At 45.3% G+C, this 20,851-nt stretch overlaps 1 protein-coding gene across 2 annotated transcripts in view; it reads left to right on the top strand.

Annotated features, from left to right (window-relative positions):
* LOC115201768 (striatin) overlaps positions 1–20,851 on the top strand; it is a 56,928-nt gene that overhangs the window by 14,810 nt on the left and 21,267 nt on the right. For both annotated transcript variants that reach the window (XM_029765657.1, XM_029765656.1), the window contains exons 2-6: positions 1,722–1,825; positions 6,649–6,722; positions 16,371–16,443; positions 18,453–18,602; positions 20,211–20,352. In XM_029765657.1, the coding sequence (XP_029621517.1) occupies positions 1,722–1,825; positions 6,649–6,722; positions 16,371–16,443; positions 18,453–18,602; positions 20,211–20,352 (543 nt within the window). The remainder of the gene's footprint in view (positions 1–1,721; positions 1,826–6,648; positions 6,723–16,370; positions 16,444–18,452; positions 18,603–20,210; positions 20,353–20,851) is intronic.

Below are 20,851 nucleotides of genomic sequence, written 5' to 3'. Positions count from 1 at the left end.
GCCTAGTGTTAATGGTGTATATATGGTATACTAACCACGCCTAGTGTTAATGGTGTATATATGGTATACTACCCACGCCTAGTGTTAATAGTGTATATATGGTATACTACCCACGCCTAGTGTTAATGGTGTGTATATGGTATACTACCCACGCCTAGTGTTAATAGTGTATATTTGGTATACTACCCACGCCTCGTGTTAATAGTGTGTGTGTGTATATATGGTATACTACCCACGCCTCGTGTTAATGGTGTATATATGGTATACTACCCACGCCTCGTGTTAATAGTGTGTGTGTGTATATATGGTATACTACCCACGCCTCGTGTTAATGGTGTATATATGGTATACTACCCACGCCTCGTGTTAATAGTGTATATATGGTATACTACCCACGCCTAGTGTTAATGGTGTATATACGGTATACTACCCACGCCTCGTGTTAATGGTGTATATACGGTATACTACCCACGCCTCGTGTTAATGGTGTATATATGGTATACTACCCACGCCTAGTGTTAATAGTATGTGTATATATGGTATACTACCCACGCCTAGTGCTAATGGTGTATATATTGTATACTACCCACGCCTAGTGTTAATAGTGTATATACGGTACACTACCCACACCTAGTGTTAATGGTGTATATATATGGTATACTACCCACGCCTCGTGTTAATAGTGTATATACGGTACACTACCCACGCCTCGTGTTAATGGTGTATATACGGTATACTACCCACGCCTAGTGTTAATAGTGTATATATGGTATACTACCCAAGCCTAGTGTTAATAGTGTGTATATGGTATACTACCCACGCCTAGTGTTAATGGTGTATATATGGTATACTACCCACGCCTCGGGTTAATAGTGTATATATTGTATACTACCCACGCCTAGTATTAATGGTGTATATATGGTATACTACCCACGCGTAGTATTAATGGTGTATATATGGTATACTACCCACGCGTAGTGTTAATAGTGTATATACGGTATACTACCCACGCCTCGTGTTAATGGTGTATATATGGTATACTATCCACGCCTAGTGTTAATGGTGTATATATTGTATACTACCCACGCCTTGTGTTTAATGGTGTATATACGGTATACTACCCACGCCTAGTGTTAATGGTGTATATATGGTATACTACCCACGCCTAGTGTTAAGTGTATATATGGTATACTACCCACGCCTCGTGTTAATAGTGTATATATTGTATACTACCCACGCCTCGTGTTTAATGGTGTATATACGGTATACTACCCACGCCTAGTGTTAATGGTGTGTATATGTGGTATACTACCCACGCCTAGTGTTAATAGTGTATATATGGTATACTAACCACGCTTAGTGTTAATAGTGTGTGTGTGTATATATGGTATACTACCCACGCCTAGTGTTAATAGTGTATATATGGTATACTACCCACGCCTAGTGTTAATAGTGTATATATGGTATACTACCCACGCCTAGTGTTAATAGTGTATATATGGTATACTACCCACGCCTCGGGTTAATAGTGTGAGTGTATATATGGTATACTACCCACGCCTCGTGTTAATAGTGTGAGTGTATATATGGTAGACTACCCACGCCTCGTGTTAATAGTGTATATATGGTATACTACCCACGCCTCGTGTTAATAGTGTATATATGGTATACTACCCACGCCTCGGGTTAATAGTGTGTGTATATTTGTGGTGTCTCCTCAGGCCCAGATAGCCTTCCTGCAGGGAGACAGGAAAGGACAGGAGAACCTGAAGAAGGATCTGGTCAGGAGGATCAAGATGCTGGAATACGCCCTCAAACAGGAGAGGTATGTACCCTGCATCTCTCACCACATTACGCTGCCTTTAATCATCATCATCATCACACGGCATCGTCACATGACCCTGTGACCTTTCACATTTCATTCACCACACTGATAATTACAGAGGCGGGGTCCCAGTACTGAGGCTATATACACGGGGTCCCAGTACTGAGGCTATATACACGGGGTCCCAGTACTGAGTCTCTATACACGGGGTCCCAGTACTGAGTCTGTATACACGGTGTCCCAGTACTGAGGCTGTATACACGGTGTCCCAGTACTGAGGCTGTATACACGGGGTCCCAGTACTGAGGCTGTATACACGGGGTCCAGTACTGAGTCTCTATACATGGGGTCCCAGTACTGAGTCTCTATACACGGGGTCCCAGTACTGAGTCTCTATACACGGGGTCCCAGTACTGAGTCTGTATACACGGGGTCCCAGTACTGAGGCTGTATACACGGGGTCCCAGTACTGAGGCTGTATACACGGGGTCCCAGTACTGAGGCTGTATACACGGGGTCCCAGTACTGAGGCTGTATACACGGGGTCCCAGTACTGAGGCTGTATACACGGGGTCCCAGTACTGAGTCTCTATACACGGGGTCCCAGTACTGAGTCTCTATACACGGGGTCCCAGTACTGAGTCTCTATACACGGGGTGCCAGTACTGAGTGTGTATACACGGGGTCCCAGTACTGAGGCAAGAGATTGGTGCAAAAAGGGTCAATACAGATATTCCAGGTAGCTATTGGTTAACTATTTAACTGTCTTCTAGCTTGAGAGTAGAAGCTGAATAAATACAGGCAGCCTGCAGCAGATCCTTAATGATGATGAATAAATACAGGCAGCCTGCAGCAGATCCTTAATGATGATGATGAATAAATACAGGCAGCCTGCAGCAGATCCTTAATGATGATGATGAATAAATACAGGCAGCCTGCAGCAGATCCTTAATGATGATGATGAATAAATACAGGCAGCCTGCAGCAGATCCTTAATGATGATGATGAATAAATACAGGCAGCCTGCAGCAGATGCTTAATGATGATGAATAAATACAGGCAGCCTGCAGCAGATCATTAATGATGGTGAATAAATACAGGCAGCCTGCAGCAGATCCTTAATGATGATGATGAATAAATACAGGCAGCCTGCAGCAGATCCTTAATGATGATGAATAAATACAGGCAGCCTGCAGCAGATCCTTAATGATGATGAATAAATACAGGCAGCCTGCAGCAGATGCTTAATGATGATGATGAATAAATACAGGCGGCCTGCAGCAGATCCTTAATGATGATGAATAAATACAGGCAGCCTGCAGCAGATCATTAATGATGAATAAATACAGGCAGCCTGCAGCAGATCCTTAATGATGATGAATAAATACAGGCAGCCTGCAGCAGATCCATAACCTCTACGGGCTAGGGGGCAGTATTGAGAATTTTGGAAAAAATATGTGCCCATTTTTAACTGCCTCCTACACCAACTCAGAAGCTAGAATATGCATATTATTTCTCAAACATATGACTATTTTACACCATTTTAAAGACAAGACTCTCGTTAATCTAACCACATCGTCCGATTTCAAAAAGGCTTTACAGCGAAAGCGAAACATTAGATTATGTCAGGAGAGTACCCTCCCAAAAATAATCACACAGCCATTTTTCAAGCTAGCATATATGTCACAAAAACCAAAACCACAGCTAAATGCAGCACTAACCTTTGATGATCTTCATCAGAAGACACTCCTAGGACATTGTTATACAATACATGCATGTTTTGTTCAATTAAGTTCATAATTATATGAAAAAACTTCCGGTGAATTTACTAAATTACTTACGATAAACGTTGACAAAATACATAATTATTTTAAGAATTATACATACAGAACTCCTTTATGCAATCGCGGTGTCAGATTTTAAAATAGCTTTTCGGCGAAAGCACATTTTGCAATATTCTGAGTACATAGCTCGGCCATCACAGCTAGCTATTTTGACACCCACCAAGTTTGGGGCTCACTAAACTCAGAATTACTATTAGAAAAATTGCATTACCTTTGCTGTTCTTCGTCAGAATGCACTCCCAGGACTTCTACTTCAACAACAAATGTTGTTTTGGTTCCAAATAATCCATAGCTATATTCAAATAACTCCGTTTTGTTCGTGCGTTCAGGTCACTATCCGAAGGGTGACGCGCGAGCGCATTTCGTGACAAAAAAATTCAAAATATTCCATTACCGTACTTAGAAGCATGTCAAACGCTGTTTAAAATCAATTTTTATGCTATTTTTCTCGTAAAATAGCGATAATATTCCAACCGGGCAACGTTGTATTCATTCAAAGGCTGAAAGAAAAAAAATGGAGAAGTCTCGAATGCGCATCTCAGTCCCACTGTCCCCAAGCTGACCACTTACAAACTTTCCTGCTGTTCTTTGCCCAGAGACAGCAGACACCCCATTCCACTTTCTGGTGGCTTTAGAGAGCCAATGGAAGCCTTAGAAAATGTCACGTTACAGCACAGATGCTGTATTTTTGATAGAGATGCAACAGAAGGACAACAAATTGTTAGACAGGGCACTTCCTGTATGGACTCTTCTCAGGTTTTGGCCTGCCATATGAGTTCTGTTATACTCACAGACACCATTCAAACAGTTTTAGAAACTTTAGAGTGTTTTCTATCAAAATCTACTAATTATATGCATATTCTCGTTTCTGGGCAAGAGTAGTAACCAGTTTAAATCGGGTACGTTTTTTATCCGGCCGTGCAAATACTGCCCCCTAGCCGCAACAGGTTAATGATGATGAATAAAACAGGCAGCCTGCAGCAGATCCTTAATGATGATGAATAAATACAGGTGTCCTGTATTAACCTCGTTAGTCAGTATGTTACACCTGTACTGGCTTGTCACCTCATTAGTCAGTATGTTACACCTGTACTGGCTTGTCATCTCATTAGTCAGTATGTTACACCTGTACTGGCTTGTCACCTCATTAGTCAGTATGTTACACCTGTACTGGCTTGTCACCTCATTAGTCAGTATGTTACACCTGTACTGGCTTGTCATCTCATTAGTCAGTATGTGTTACACCTGTACTGGCTTGTCATCTCATTAGTCAGTATGTGTTACACCTGTACTGGCTTGTCACCTCATTAGTCAGTATGTGTTACACCTGTACTGGCTTGTCACCTCATTAGTCAGTATGTGTTACACCTGTACTGGCTTGTCACCTCATTAGTCAGTATGTGTTACACCTGTACTGGCTTGTCACCTCATTAGTCAGTATGTGTTACACCTGTACTGGCTTGTCACCTCATTAGTCAGTATGTGTTACACCTGTACTGGCTTGTCACCTCATTAGTCAGTATGTGTTACACCTGTACTGGCTTGTCACCTCATTAGTCAGTATGTGTTACACCTGTACTGGCTTGTCACCTCATTAGTCAGTATGTGTTACACCTGTACTGGCTTGTCACCTCATTAGTCAGTATGTGTTACACCTGTACTGGCTTGTCACCTCATTAGTCAGTATGTGTTACACCTGTACTGGCTTGTCACCTCATTAGTCAGTATGTGTTACACCTGTACTGGCTTGTCATCTCATTAGTCAGTATGTTACACCTGTACTGGCTTGTCATCTCATTAGTCAGTATGTGTTACACCTGTACTGGCTTGTCATCTCATTAGTCAGTATGTGTTACACCTGTACTGGCTTGTCATCTCATTAGTCAGTATGTGTTACACCTGTACTGGCTTGTCACCTCATTAGTCAGTATGTGTTACACCTGTACTGGCTTGTCACCTCATTAGTCAGTATGTTACACCTGTACTGGCTTGTCACCTCATTAGTCAGTATGTGTTACACCTGTACTGGCTTGTCATCTCATTAGTCAGTATGTTACACCTGTACTGGCTTGTCACCTCATTAGTCAGTATGTTACACCTGTACTGGCTTGTCATCTCATTAGTCAGTGTGTTACACCTGTACTGGCTTGTCATCTCATTAGTCAGTGTGTTACACCTGTACTGGCTTGTCATCTCATTAGTCAGTATGTTACACCTGTACTGGCTTGTCATCTCATTAGTCAGTATGTTACACCTGTACTGGCTTGTCATCTCATTAGTCAGTATGTGTTACACCTGTACTGGCTTGTCACCTCATTAGTCAGTATGTTACACCTGTACTGGCTTGTCATCTCATTAGTCAGTATGTTACACCTGTACTGGCTTGTCATCTCATTAGTCAGGAATGCGCTGGCTAGTTAACAGGAATGCGCTGGCTAGTTAACAACAGGAATGCGCTGGTTAGTTAACAACAGGAATGCGCTGGTTAGTTAACAACAGGAATGCGCTGGTTAGTTAACAACAGGAATGCGCTGGTTAGTTAACAACAGGAATGCGCAGGCTAGTTAACAGGAATGCGCTGGCTAGTTAACAGGAATGCGCTGGCTAGTTAACAGGAATGCGCTGGCTAGTTAACAACAGGAATGCGCTGACTAGTTAACAACAGGAATGCGCTGGCTAGTTAACAACAGGAATGCGCTGGCTAGTTAACAACAGGAATGCGCTGGCTAGTTAACAGGAATGCGCTGGCTAGTTAACAGGAATGCGCTGGCTAGTTAACAACAGGAATGCGCTGGCTAGTTAACAACAGGAATGCGCTGGCTAGTTAACAACAGGAATGCGCTGGCTAGTTAACAACAGGAATGCGCTGGCTAGTTAACAGGAAGTCTGATCCCAAGTTATTTTACTGATTAAAGTGAGGACTGTTTTCTGTTTCTCTGTCAATCCTTAATCATCAGTTGTTTCTGCCTTCTCTTCCAGGGCCAAGTACCACAAGTTAAAATATGGAACAGAGTTGAACCAAGGAGACGTGAAGCCTCCCAGCTATGACTACGGTAGGACAACTTACACATTCCCCTCTTTACCAATGGCGGTACTAAACCCCTTCACCTGAATCCTGTCTGGGTCTGTAGGCTTTTTACACAATAGTCTTATCCAATAGTTTCACCATGTCTGTTCCTGAGAACTACCATGTAACAACAACACTCTCTCTGTGATGGCCTCCATGTTCCAATTCCCTCCTGTCTTTAGGGATGTGTCCTATTGGCCTCCATGTTCCAATTCCCTCCTGTCTTTAGGGATGTGTCCTATTGGCCTCCATGTTCCAATTCCCTCCTGTCTTTAGGGATGTGTCCTATTGGCCTCCATGTTCCAATTCCCTCCTGTCTTTAGGGATGTGTCCTATTGGCCTCCATGTTCCAATTCCCTCTTGTCTTTAGGGATGTGTCCTATTGGCCTCCATGTTCCAATTCCCTCCTGTCTTTAGGGATGTGTCCTCCTATTGGCCTCCATGTTCCAATTCCCTCCTGTCTTTAGGGATGTGTCCTCCTATTGGCCTCCATGTTCCAATTCCCTCCTGTCTTTAGGGATGTGTCCTCCTATTGGCCTCCATGTTCCAATTCCCTCCTGTCTTTAGGGATGTGTCCTATTGGCCTCCATGTTCCAATTCCCTCCTGTCTTTAGGGATGTGTCCTCCTATTGGCCTCCATGTTCCAATTCCCTCCTGTCTTTAGGGATGTGTCCTATTGGCCTCCATGTTCCAATTCCCTCCTGTCTTTAGGGATGTGTCCTATTGGTCTCCATGTTCCAATTCCCTCCTGTCTTTAGGGATGTGTCCTCCTATTGGCCTCCATGTTCCAATTCCCTCCTGTCTTTAGGGATGTGTCCTCCTATTGGCCTCCATGTTCCAATTCCCTCCTGTCTTTAGGGATGTGTCCTCCTATTGGCCTCCATGTTCCAATTCCCTCCTGTCTTTAGGGATGTGTCCTCCTATTGGCCTCCATGTTCCAATTCCCTCCTGTCTTTAGGGATGTGTCCTATTGGTCTCCATGTTCCAATTCCCTCCTGTCTTTAGGGATGTGTCCTCCTATTGGTCTCCATGTTCCAATTCCCTCCTGTCTTTAGGGATGTGTCCTCCTATTGGTCTCCATGTTCCAATTCCCTCCTGTCTTTAGGGATGTGTCCTCCTATTGGTCTCCATGTTCCAATTCCCTCCTGTCTTTAGGGATGTGTCCTCCTATTGGCCTCCATGTTCCAATTCCCTCCTGTCTTTAGGGATGTGTCCTATTGGTCTCCATGTTCCAATTCCCTCCTGTCTTTAGGGATGTGTCCTATTGGCCTCCATGTTCCAATTCCCTCCTGTCTTTAGGGATGTGTCCTCCTATTGGCCTCCATGTTCCAATTCCCTCCTGTCTTTAGGGATGTGTCCTCCTATTGGTCTCCATGTTCCAATTCCCTCCTGTCTTTAGGGATGTGTCCTCCTATTGGCCTCCATGTTCCAATTCCCTCCTGTCTTTAGGGATGTGTCCTATTGGTCCCCATGTTCCAATTCCCTCCTGTCTTTAGGGATGTGTCCTCCTATTGGCCTCCATGTTCCAATTCCCTCCTGTCTTTAGGGATGTGTCCTATTGGTCTCCATGTTCCAATTCCCTCCTGTCTTTAGGGATGTGTCCTCCTATTGGTCTCCATGTTCCAATTCCCTCCTGTCTTTAGGGATGTGTCCTCCTATTGGTCTCCATGTTCCAATTCCCTCCTGTCTTTAGGGATGTGTCCTCCTATTGGTCTCCATGTTCCAATTCCCTCCTGTCTTTAGGGATGTGTCCTCCTATTGGCCTCCATGTTCCAATTCCCTCCTGTCTTTAGGGATGTGTCCTATTGGCCTCCATGTTCCAATTCCCTCCTGTCTTTAGGGATGTGTCCTATTGGTCCCCATGTTCCAATTCCCTCCTGTCTTTAGGGATGTGTCGTCCTCATTATTCCTCATCTTTATTCATAAGATACAGCCTGTTATATCTGTTCAAAGCATCAGCTCTCTGGAAGTGTTGATGAACCGGAGAGGTGTCGGGGTGTGTGTGTGTGTCGGGGTGTGTGTGTTCATGTGCATAAATTAGGCATGTCTCTCTCTCCTCCTCTCTCCTAAATTACCCAGTTTAAAGACCGTCTCTCTTCTCCTCTCCCCTATCTCCTAAATTAGCAAGTAGGGATGCACCGATATGACATTTTTGGCCGATAGCGATATCCAATATTTTCCTTGCCAAAAAAAAACGATATTGATTCATAAAAAAATGTTGCGGCCTTTTAAGAATTCTAGTATAGTTAACATACACACACGTGAACGCAGCAGTCTAAGGTACTGCATCTCTGTGCAAGAGGCGTCACTGTGGAGGCTATATACAGGGTATTACGGTACAGAGTCAATGTGGGGGCTATATACAGGGTATTACGGTACAGAGTCAATGTGGAGGCTATATACAGGGTATTACGGTACAGAGTCAATGTGGAGGCTATATACAGGGGGTACCGGTACAGAGTCAATGTGGAGGCTATATACAGGCTATTACGGTACAGAGTCAATGTGGAGGCTATATACAGGGTATTACGGTACAGAGTCAATGTGGAGGCTATATACAGGGGGTACCGGTACAGAGTCAATGTGGAGGCTATATACAGGGGGTACCGGTACAGAGTCAATGTGGAGGCTGTATACAGGGGGTACCGATACAGAGTCAATGTGGAGGCTATATACAGGGGGTACCGGTACAGAGTCAATGTGGAGGTTATATACAGGGGGTACCAGTACAGAGTCAATGTGGAGGTTATATACAGGGGGTACCGGTACAGAGTCAATGTGGAGGCTATATACAGGGGGTACCGGTACAGAGTCAATGTGGGGGCTATATACAGGGTATTACGGTACAGAGTCAATGTGGAGGCTATATACAGGGTATTACGGTACAGAGTCAATGTGGAGGCTATATACAGGGGGTACCGGTACAGAGTCAATGTGGAGGCTATATACAGGCTATTACGGTACAGAGTCAATGTGGAGGCTATATACAGGGTATTACGGTACAGAGTCAATGTGGAGGCTATATACAGGGGGTACCGGTACAGAGTCAATGTGGAGGCTATATACAGGGGGTACCGGTACAGAGTCAATGTGGAGGCTGTATACAGGGGGTACCGATACAGAGTCAATGTGGAGGCTATATACAGGGGGTACCGGTACAGAGTCAATGTGGAGGTTATATACAGGGGGTACCAGTACAGAGTCAATGTGGAGGTTATATACAGGGGGTACCGGTACAGAGTCAATGTGGAGGCTATATACAGGGGGTACCGGTACAGAGTCAATGTGGAGGCTATATACAGGGGTTACCGGTACAGAGTCAATGTGGAGGCTATATACAGGGTGTACCGGTACAGAGTCAATGTGGAAGCTATATACATGGTGTACCGGTACAGAGTCAATGTGGAGGCTATATACAGGGGGTACCGGTACAGAGTCAATGTGGAGGCTATATACAGGGGGTACCGGTACAGAGTCAATGTGGAGGCTATATACAGGGGGTACCGGTACAGAGTCAATGTGCGGGGGCACCGGTATTGAGGTAATATGTACAGTCGTGGCCAAAAGTTTTGAGAATGACACAAATATTAATTTCCACAAAGTTTGCTGCTTCAGTGTCTTTAGATATTTTTGTCAGATGTTACTATGGAATACTGAAGTATAATTACAAGCATTTCATAAGTGTCAAAGGCTTTTATTGACAATTACATGAAGTTGGTGCAAAGAGTCAGTATTTGCAGTGTTTACCCTTCTTTTTCAAGACCTCTGCAATTCGTCCTGCCATGCTGTCAATTAACTTCTGGGCCACATCCTGACTGATGGCAGCCCATTATTGCATAATCAATGCTTGGAGTTTGTCAGAATTTGTGGGTTTTTGTTTGTCCACCCGCCTCTTGAGGATTGACCACAACTTCTCAATGGGATTACGTTCTCGGGAGTTTCCTGGCCATGGACCCAAAATATCGATGTTTTGTTCCCCAAGCCACTTAGTTATCACTTTTACCTTATGGCAAGGTGCTCCATCATGCTGGAAAAGGCATTCTTCGTCACCAAACTGTTCCTGGATGGTTGGGAGAAGTTGTTCTCGGAGGATGTGTTGGTACCATTCTTTATTTATGGCTGTGTTCTTAGGCAAAATTGTGAGTGAGCCCACTCCCTTGGCTGAGAAGCAACCCCACACATGAATGGTCTCAGGATGCTCAGGATGCTTTACTGTTGGCATGACACAGGACTGAGCTTTTTTCCGGATGCCCCAAACAATCGCAAAGGGGATTCATCAGAGAAAATGACTTTACCCCAGTCCTCAGCAGTCCAATCCCTGTACCTTCGTCATGGCCAGGTCCAGGGTCGCACCCAAGAAGCAGTTGTCAATGCCTAGGCTGGAACTCAGTGCTGCCCTTTCCGGAGCCTAGTTGGCATCGACCTTGCGAGCCGAGTTCACCTTGCCAATCCAAAGGGTCATCTACCGATGATTGTTTTTGACTTATTTATGAACTGGATTGTTGAATTCCCTAAATTATGTTAATAATGAATGATTGTTATGATTTCATCTTTGTGATTATGAATTAGATTGGATACATGTTATTCTGTTTCCTTTGTTATGCAGCACTCAGTAAATATACCACTTTATGGTTAAAGGAATTCCTGTCACCTGACCCCTGACCACCTGTTCACTCTCACAGTCGTCCTACCTGTCCATCTACCCACACAGATTCCAAGAATCTTACAATCAGTCTGTCCCTTATGTTTTTCCTGGAGAGAAATTACTTCTTTGCTGCCCTTCTTGACACCAGGCCATCCTCCAAAAGTATTCGCCTCACTGTGCGTGCAGATGCACTCACACCTGCCTGCTGCCATTCCTGAGCAAGCTCTGTACTGGTGGTGCCCTGATCCCGTAACTGAATCAACTTTAGGAGACGGTCCTGGCGCTTGCTGGACTTTCTTGGGCGTCCTGAAGCCTTCTTCACAACAATTGAACTGCTCTCCTTGAAGGTCTTGATGATCCAATAAATGGTTGATTTAGGTGCAATCTTACTGGCAGCAATATCCTTGCCTGTGAAGCCGTTTTTGTGCAAAGCAATGATGACGGCACGTGTTTCCTTGCAGGTAAGCATGGCTCAATTGGTAGAGCATGGTGTTTGCAACGCCAGGGTTGTGGGTTCGATTCCCACGGGGGGCCAGTACCAACAAAAAAATATATATAATAATAAATATGAAATGTATGCATTCACTACTGTAAGTCGCTCTGGATAAGAGCGTCTGCTAAATGACTAAAATGTAAAAAAAAAATGTAAATGTAAGAACAATGATTCCAAGCACCACCCGCATTGCACATAGTCTAGGTAGCCATTTGATTAGATGCTCAGGAGTCTCATGGCTTGGGGGTAGAAGCTGTTTAGAAGCCTCTTGGACCTAGACTTGGTGCTTCGGTACCGCTTGCCCTGCAAAGGCAGAGAGAACAGTCTATGACTAGGGTGGCTGGAGTCTGACAATTTTTAGGGCCTTCCTCTGACACCGCCTGGTATAGAGTTCCTGGATGGCAAGAACCTTGGCCCCGGTGATGTACTGGGCCGTACGCACTACCCTCTGTAGTGCCTTGCGGTCAGAGGCTGAGCAGTTGCCATACCAGGCAGTGATGCAACCCGTCAGGATGCTCACGATTGTGCAGCTGTAAAACCTTTTGAGGATCTGAGGACCCATGCCAAATCTTTTCAGTCTCCTGATGGGGAATAGGTTTTGTCGTGCCCTCTTCACAACTGTCTTGGTGTGCTTGGACCATGTTAGTTTGTTGGTGTTGTGGACACCAAGGAACTTGGAGCTCTCAACCTGCTCAAGACATCTCCTTTGTCTTGATCACATTGAGGGAGAGGTTGTTGTCCTGACACCATACGGTCAGGTTTCTGACCTCCCTATAGCTGTCTCGTTGTTGTCAGTGATCAGGCCTACCAGTGTTGTGTCATAGGCCAACTTAATGATGGTGTTGGAGATGTGCCTGACTGTGCAGTCATGAGTGAACAGGGAGTACAGGAGGGGACTGAGCACGCACCCCTGAGGGGCCCCCTGTTGAGGATCAGTGTGGCGGATGTGTTGTTACCTACCGTTATGACCTGGGGGCAGCCTGTCAGAAGGTCTAGGTTCCAGTTGCAGAGGGATGTGTTTCGTCCCAGGATCCTTAGCTTAGTGATGTGCTTTGAGGGCACTATGGTGTTGAACGCTGAGCTGTAGTCAATGAATAGCATTCTCACATAGGTGTTATTTTTGTCCAGGTGTGAAAGGGCAGTGTGGAGTGCAATAGAGGTTGCATCATCTGTGGATCTGTTGGGGCGGTATGTGAATTGTAGTGGGTCCAGGGTTTCTGGGATAATGGTGTTGATGTGAGCCATGACCAGCCTTTCAAAGCATTTCAGGGCTTCAGATGTGAGTGCTACGGGTTGGTAGTCATTTAGGCAGGTTACCTTTGTGTTCTTGGGCACAGGGTCTATTGTGGTCTGCTTGAAACATGTTGGTATTACAGATTCCGACAGGGAGAGTTATTTAGAAGTAGTTTAGCTCGTCTGGTAGGCTTGTGTCACTGGGCAGCTCTCAGCTGTGCTTCCCTTTGTAGTCTGTAATGGTTTGCAAGCCCTGCCACATCCAAGGAGCGTCAGAGCCGGTGTAGTAAGATTTGATCTTAGTCCTGTATTGACGCTTTGACTGTTTGATGGTTCGTCGGAGGGCATAGCGGGATTTCTTATAAGCTTCCTGGTTAGAGTCCCGCTCCTTAAAAGCGGCAGCTCTACCCTTTAGCTCAGTGCGGATGTTGCCTGTAATCCATGGCTTCTGGTTGGGGTATGTACGTACAGTCACTGTGGGGACGACGTCATCGATGCACTTATTGATGAAGCCAGTGACTGAGGTGGTATATTCCTCAATGCCATCGGAAGAATGCCGGAACATATTCCAGTCTGTGCAGCAAAACAGTCCTGTAGTTTAGCATCTGCTTCATCTGACCACTTCTTTATTGATCTAGCCACTGGTGATTCCTGCTTTAGTTTTTGCTTGTAAGCAGGAATCAGGACGTTAGAATTGTGGTCAAATTTGCCAAATGGAGGGCGAGGGAGAGCCTTGTACACGTCTCTGTGTGTGGAGTAAATTTGGTCCAGAGTTTTTTTTTTTACTTCTGGGTTCACATTTAACATGCTGATTTTGAAATTAGGTCAAACTGATTTAAGTTTCCCTTCACTTGGAGCGCCGCCCTTGGATGGGCGTTTTCCTGTTTGCTTATGGCGGTATACAGCTCATTGAGTGAGGTGTTAGTGCCAGCATCGGTCTGTGGTGATATGTAGACAGCTACGAAAAATACAGCTAAAAACTCTCTAGGTAGATTGTGTGGTCTACAGCTTATCATGAGATACTCAGGTGAGCAAAACCTTCCTTAGATTTCATGCACCAGCTGTTGTTTACAAATATGCATAGGCCCCCGCCCCGTGTCTTACCAGATGCTGCTGTTCTGTCTTGCCGATGGAGTGTATAACCCGCCAGCTGTATGTTGTTAATGACGTCGTTCAGCCCCGACTCAATGAAACATAAGATATTACAGTTTTTAATGTCCCGTTAGTAGGATATACGTGCTTTCAGTTCATCCCATTTATTTTCCAGCGAATGAACGTTAGTTAACAGTTCGGATGGCAAATGCAGAGGCAGATCCTCACAAGGCATCCCGATCTCTTTCCGTGAAATCTGTTTCTTTCTCCAGCGAATGACGGGGATGAGGGCCAGTACGGGTGTTTTGTAGTATATCCTTCCTGTCCGACTCATTAAAGACAAATTATTAGTCCAATTCGAGGTGAGTAATCGTTGTTCTGTTGTCCAGAAGTTGTTTTCGGTCATAAGAGACGGTAGCAGCAACATTATGTACAAAACAAGTTACAAACAATGCGAAAAAACTAACAAAATAGCAGAGTTGGTTAAAACCTCTTAAGGATCCGCCCCCTTTTTTCAGTTTTGGCCTAAAATGACATACCCAGATCTAACTGCCTGTAGCTCAGGACCTGAAGCAAGGATATGCATATTATTGGTACCATTTGAAAGGAAACACTTTGAAGTTTGTGGAAATGTGAAAGGAATGTATTAGAATATAACACAATAGATCTGGTAGAAGATAATACAAAGAACAAACCAACCGTTCTTTTGTAAAAACAATTTGTACCAACACCATCAGCCCAGGTGCAATTTAGATTTTGGCCACTAGATGTCATCAGTGTATGTGAAAAGTTTTAGACTGATCCAATGAACCATTGCATTTATGGTCAAAACGTTGTATCAAGACTGCCCATATGTACCTAATTTGTTTATTAATAACTTTTCATGTTCAAAATTGTGCACTCTCCAACAATAGCATTGTATTCTTTCATTTTAATACCTACTGTAAATTGGACAGTGCAGTTAGATTAACAATATCAGACATGTCTATGTCCTAGGAAATGTTCTTGTTACTTATAACCTCATGCTAATTGCATTAGCCTACATTAGCTTAACCGCCCCGTGGACGGGACACCGATCCCGAAGTTAAGAGCCAATTAAACGGCAGCCATCCCCTCCAGCGCCATCTTCACACCAATACGGCAATACGGCTTTCCTCAGTAGGAAATCCTCGTCGACCCACTGTGCTGTCAGACTCATCATGCTCATGGGGCTGACATCACTGGTCCAAAATGTCAGTCGTGAACCTAATAGCAGTGACGCTCATGGATTTGAGTTTCAACAATACTGTGTAACTCCGGCAGGAGTAACATCTGAAAAATTGTGCGTAACGGGGCTCGACCAGTCGGCGAAAGCCAACGTCATCCGCGAGAGAGAACGTTTTTTTAATGAATTCCATTATCTTGACATTGATGGATTTGGCCTTTGAGTTGTCTCACTGAAACGTTCTTACTCTGTCAAAAGACTGCTGGACTTGAACTTGTTCAGTTGTTGGAAATGTGCGCTTAGTATTTTTCTTTGTTCTGTGTAGCGCTGTATTTTTTTGTGGCGTCATTACGTCATCTACCTACGTTATATAGGTATGCACATAGGTATGCACGTCAGCTTTGACATCGTTTCTTTGCACATCGGCGTTAAACTTGATATCGGGCCCATGCCGTTGTTGGCATTTTTTAGCAAATATCAGCCGATTCCGATATGCTCACCGATATATCGTGCATCCCTACTACCCAGTTTAAAGACCGTCTCTCTCTCTCTTCTCTCATCTCTCTCCTAAATTACCCAGTTTAAAGACCGTCTCTCTCTCTTCTCTCTCCTAAATTACCCAGTTTAAAGACCGTCTCTCTCTCTTCTCTCTCCTAAATTACCCAGTTTAAAGACCGTCTCTCTCTCTCTTCTCTCATCTCTCTCCTAAATTACCCAGTTTAAAGACCGTCTCTCTCTCTTCTCTCTCCTAAATTACCCAGTTTAAAGACCGTCTCTCTCTCTCTTCTCTCATCTCTCTCCTAAATTACCCAGTTTAAAGACCGTCTCTCTCTCTTCTCTCTCCTAAATTACCCAGTTTAAAGACCGTCTCTCTCTCTTCTCCTCCTCCTCTTCTCTCTCCTAAATTACCCAGTTTAAAGACTGTGTGATGGTGTGTTGATGTTTCTCTGTGTGTCTCTGTCAACAGATGAGGTGAATGAGACTCCTGGGTCCTTGAACAACCAGCTGTCCTGGAAACAAGGCCGTCAGCTCCTCAGACAGTGAGTTACTATACCATACCGCTAACCCTGGAAACAAGGCCATCAGCTCCTCAGTGAGTTACTATACCATACCGCTAACCCTGGAAACAAGGCCATCAGCTCCTCAGTGAGTTACTATACCATACCGCTAACCCTGGAAACAAGGCCATCAGCTCCTCAGTGAGTTACTATACCATACCGCTAACCCTGGAAACAAGGCCGTCAGCTCCTCAGTGAGTTACTATACCATACCGCTAACCCTGGAAACAAGGCCGTCAGCTCCTCAGTGAGTTACTATACCATACCGCTAACCCTGGAAACAAGGCCGTCAGCTCCTCAGTGAGTTACTATACCATACCACTAACCCTGGAAACAAGGCCATCAGCTCCTCAGTGAGTTATAATATCATACCACTAACCCTGGAAACAAGGCCGTCAGCTACCTACATGTAGACATACATTACTATACCATATTACCTCAACTCTCCGGTGCCCCTCCACATTGACTCTGTACCGGTACCCCCTGTATATAGCCTCCACATTAACTCTGTACCGGTCCCCCCTGTATATAGCCTCCACATTGACTCTGTACCGGTACCCCCTGTATATAGCCTCCACATTGACTCTGTACCGGTACCCCCTGTATATAGCCTCCACATTGACTCTGTACCGGTACCCCCTGTATATAGCCTCCACATTGACTCTGTACCGGTACCCCCTGTATATAGCCTCCACATTGACTCTGTACCGGTACCCCCTGTATATAGCCTCCACATTGACTCTGTACCGGTACCACCTGTATATAGCCTCCACATTGACTCTGTACCGGTACCCCCTGTATATAGTCTCCACATTGACTCTGTACCGGTACCCCCTGTATATAGTCTCAACATTGACTCTGTACCGGTACCCCCTGTATATAGCCTCCACATTGACTCTGTACCGGTACCCCCTGTATATAGCCTCCACATTGACTCTGTACCGGTACCCCCTGTATATAGCCTCCACATTGACTCTGTACCGGTACCCCCTGTATATAGCCTCCACATTGACTCTGTACCGGTACCCCCCTGTATATAGTCTCCACATTGACTCTGTACCGGTACCCCCTGTATATAGCCTCCACATTGACTCTGTACCGGTACCCCCTGTATATAGCCTCCACATTGACTCTGTACCGGTACCCCCTGTATATAGCCTCCACATTGACTCTGTACCGGTACCCCCTGTATATAGCCTCCACATTGACTCTGTACCGGTACCCCCTGTATATAGCCTCCACATTGACTCTGTACCGGTACCCCCTGTATATATTGTTATTTTACTGCTGCTCTTTAACTACTTGTTACATTTATCTCGTATTCTTGCCCATATTTTTTTGAAACTGCACAGTTGGTTAGGGGCTCGTAAGTAAGCATTTCACTTGTAGTATTCAGCATTTCACTTGTAGTATTCAGCATTTCACTTGTAGTATTCAGCATTTCACCTGTAGTATTCAGTTTTTCACCTGTAGTATTCAGCATTTCACCTGTGGTATTCAGCATTTCACCTGTAGTATTCAGCATTTCACCTGTAGTATTCAGCATTTCACCTGTAGTATTCAGCATTTCACCTGTAGTATTCAGCATTTCACCTGTAGTATTCAGCATTTCACCTGTGGTATTCAGCATTTCACCTGTGGTATTCAGCATTTCACCTGTTGTATTCAGCATGTCACCTGTAGTATTCAGCATTTCACCTGTTGTATTCAGCATGTCACCTGTAGTATTCGGCACGTGACTATTATTTTGATTTGATTTGACTAACACTGCTGTGCCATACAGACAGACAGACAGACAGACAGACAGACACATCACTAGTGTGATTTAAAGGACATCTTCACTAGACCCTAAGGCTCTGTTTCCTGTCCTGAGACATCACTGGTGTGATTTAAAGGACATCTTCACTAGACCCTAAGGCTCTGTTTCCTGTCCTGTGGCACGTTGAATGCATCTTCTCCTCCACTCACGCAGCCTGTCTTAATTCCTGCAGGTATCTCCAGGAGGTGGGTTACACAGACGCCATCCTGGATGTGAAGTCTCGCCGGGTCCAAACCCTGCTGGGTCTGGCTGGAGGGGGACCTGTGGAGAGGACGGCCAACGGAACAGACGCCTCACCTAAAGGCACGAGCACCAGAGGAGGGTAAGTTAACACACCTCACTGTCAATACACTCACAGGATGGTGCCCCCCCCACACAGGATGGTGCCCCCCCCACACAGGATGGTCCCCCCCACAGGATGGTGCCCCCCAATGATATCATTACTAGAAGGGAGAAAATACCTCAGACCAATAATATTCTAGTCATTCTATTTCTATGGCCCCATCCTAGAGAAACAGATATGTAAGATGGTGGATCAGGCTGGCCCCATCCTAGAGAAACAGATATGTAAGATGGTGGATCAGGCTGGCCCCATCCTAGAGAAACAGTTATGTAAGATGGTGGATCAGGCTGGCCCCATCCTAGAGAAACAGATATGTAAGATGGTGGATCAGGCTGGCCCCATCCTAGAGAAACAGATATGTAAGATGGTGGATCAGGCTGGCCCCAACCTAGAGAAACAGATATGTAAGATGGTGGATCAGGCTGGCCCCAACCTAGAGAAACAGATATGTAAGATGGTGGATCAGGCTGGCCCCAACCTAGAGAAACAGATATGTAAGATGGTGGATCAGGCTGGCCCCATCCTAGAGAAACAGATATGTAAGATGGTGGATCAGGCTGGCCCCATCCTAGAGAAACAGATATGTAAGATGGAGAGATCAGGCTGGCCCCATCCTAGAGAAACAGATATGTAAGATGGTGGATCAGGCTGGCCCCAACCTAGAGAAACAGATATGTAAGATGGTGGATCAGGCTGGCCCCATCCTAGAGAAACAGATATGTAAGATGGAGAGATCAGGCTGGCCCCATCCTAGAGAAACAGATATGTAAGATGGTGGATCAGGCTGGCCCCATCCTAGAGAAACAGATATGTAAGATGGTGGATCAGGCTGGCCCCAACCTAGAGAAACAGATATGTAAGATGGTGGATCAGGCTGGCCCCATCCTAGAGAAACAGATATGTAAGATGGAGAGATCAGGCTGGCCCCATCCTAGAGAAACAGATATGTAAGATGGTGGATCAGGCTGGCCCCAACCTAGAGAAACAGTTATGTAAGATGGTGGATCAGGCTGGCCCCATCCTAGAGAAACAGATATGTAAGATGGAGAGATCAGGCTGGCCCCATCCTAGAGAAACAGATATGTAAGATGGTGGATCAGGCTGGCCCCATCCTAGAGAAACAGATATGTAAGATGGAGAGATCAGGCTGGCCCCAACCTAGAGAAACAGATATGTAAGATGGTGGATCAGGCTGGCCCCATCCTAGAGAAACAGTTATGTAAGATGGTGGATCAGGCTGGCCCCATCCTAGAGAAACAGTTATGTAAGATGGAGAGATCAGGCTGGCCCCATCCTAGAGAAACAGATATGTAAGATGGTGGATCAGGCTGGCCCCATCCTAGAGAAACAGATATGTAAGATGGAGAGATCAGGCTGGCCCCATCCTAGAGAAACAGATGTGTAAGATGGTGGATCAGGCTGGCCCCATCCTAGAGAAACAGATATGTAAGATGGTGGATCAGGCTGGCCCCAACCTAGAGAACTGTCTTGATATTGTTAGGACCACTAGGTCCATGTTGCCTCTGACAGAGTCAACCACTGTCTTGATTGTGTGTGTGTGTGTGTTGTGTGTGATTGTGTGAGCAGGAAGACAGAGCAGTCCAGCGTTGTGCAGGAGGCCTTCAGGTTCATAGAAAGCTCTGCAGCTGACTACAGTGATGAAGATGACGATGAAGACGGTTCAGGGAATGACAGGACTATCATGGAACAGACAGGATCTACAGGGACGGTAAGGACAGGACAGGACTATTCTGGAACAGACAGGACCTACAGGGACGGTAAGGACAGGACAGGACTATTCTGGAATAGACAGGACCTACAGGGACGGTAAGGGAAGAACTATTCTGGAATAGACAGGGCCTACAGGGACGGTAAGGGAAGGACTATTCTGGAATAGACTGGGCCTACAGGGACGGTAAGGGAAGGACTATGCTGGAATAGACAGGACCTACAGGGACGGTAAGGGAAGGACTATTCTGGAATAGACAGGACCCACAGGGACGGTAAGGGAAGGACAGGACTGTCGTGGAATAGACAGGACCTACAGGGACGGTAAGGGAAGGACAGGACTGTCGTGGAATAGACAGGACCTACAGGGACGGTAAGGGAAGGACTATTCTGGAATAGACAGGGCCTACAGGAACGGTCAGGACAGGACTGTCGTGGAATAGACAGGACCTACAGGGATGGTAAGGGAAGGACTATTCTGGAATAGACAGGACCTACAG

The sequence above is a fragment of the Salmo trutta genome, chromosome 10 (assembly GCF_901001165.1).
Source record: "Salmo trutta chromosome 10, fSalTru1.1, whole genome shotgun sequence".
NCBI lineage: Eukaryota > Metazoa > Chordata > Actinopteri > Salmoniformes > Salmonidae > Salmo > Salmo trutta.
Note: the sequence above shows the minus strand (reverse complement) of the source record. Positions and strands in the feature narration are given on the sequence as shown.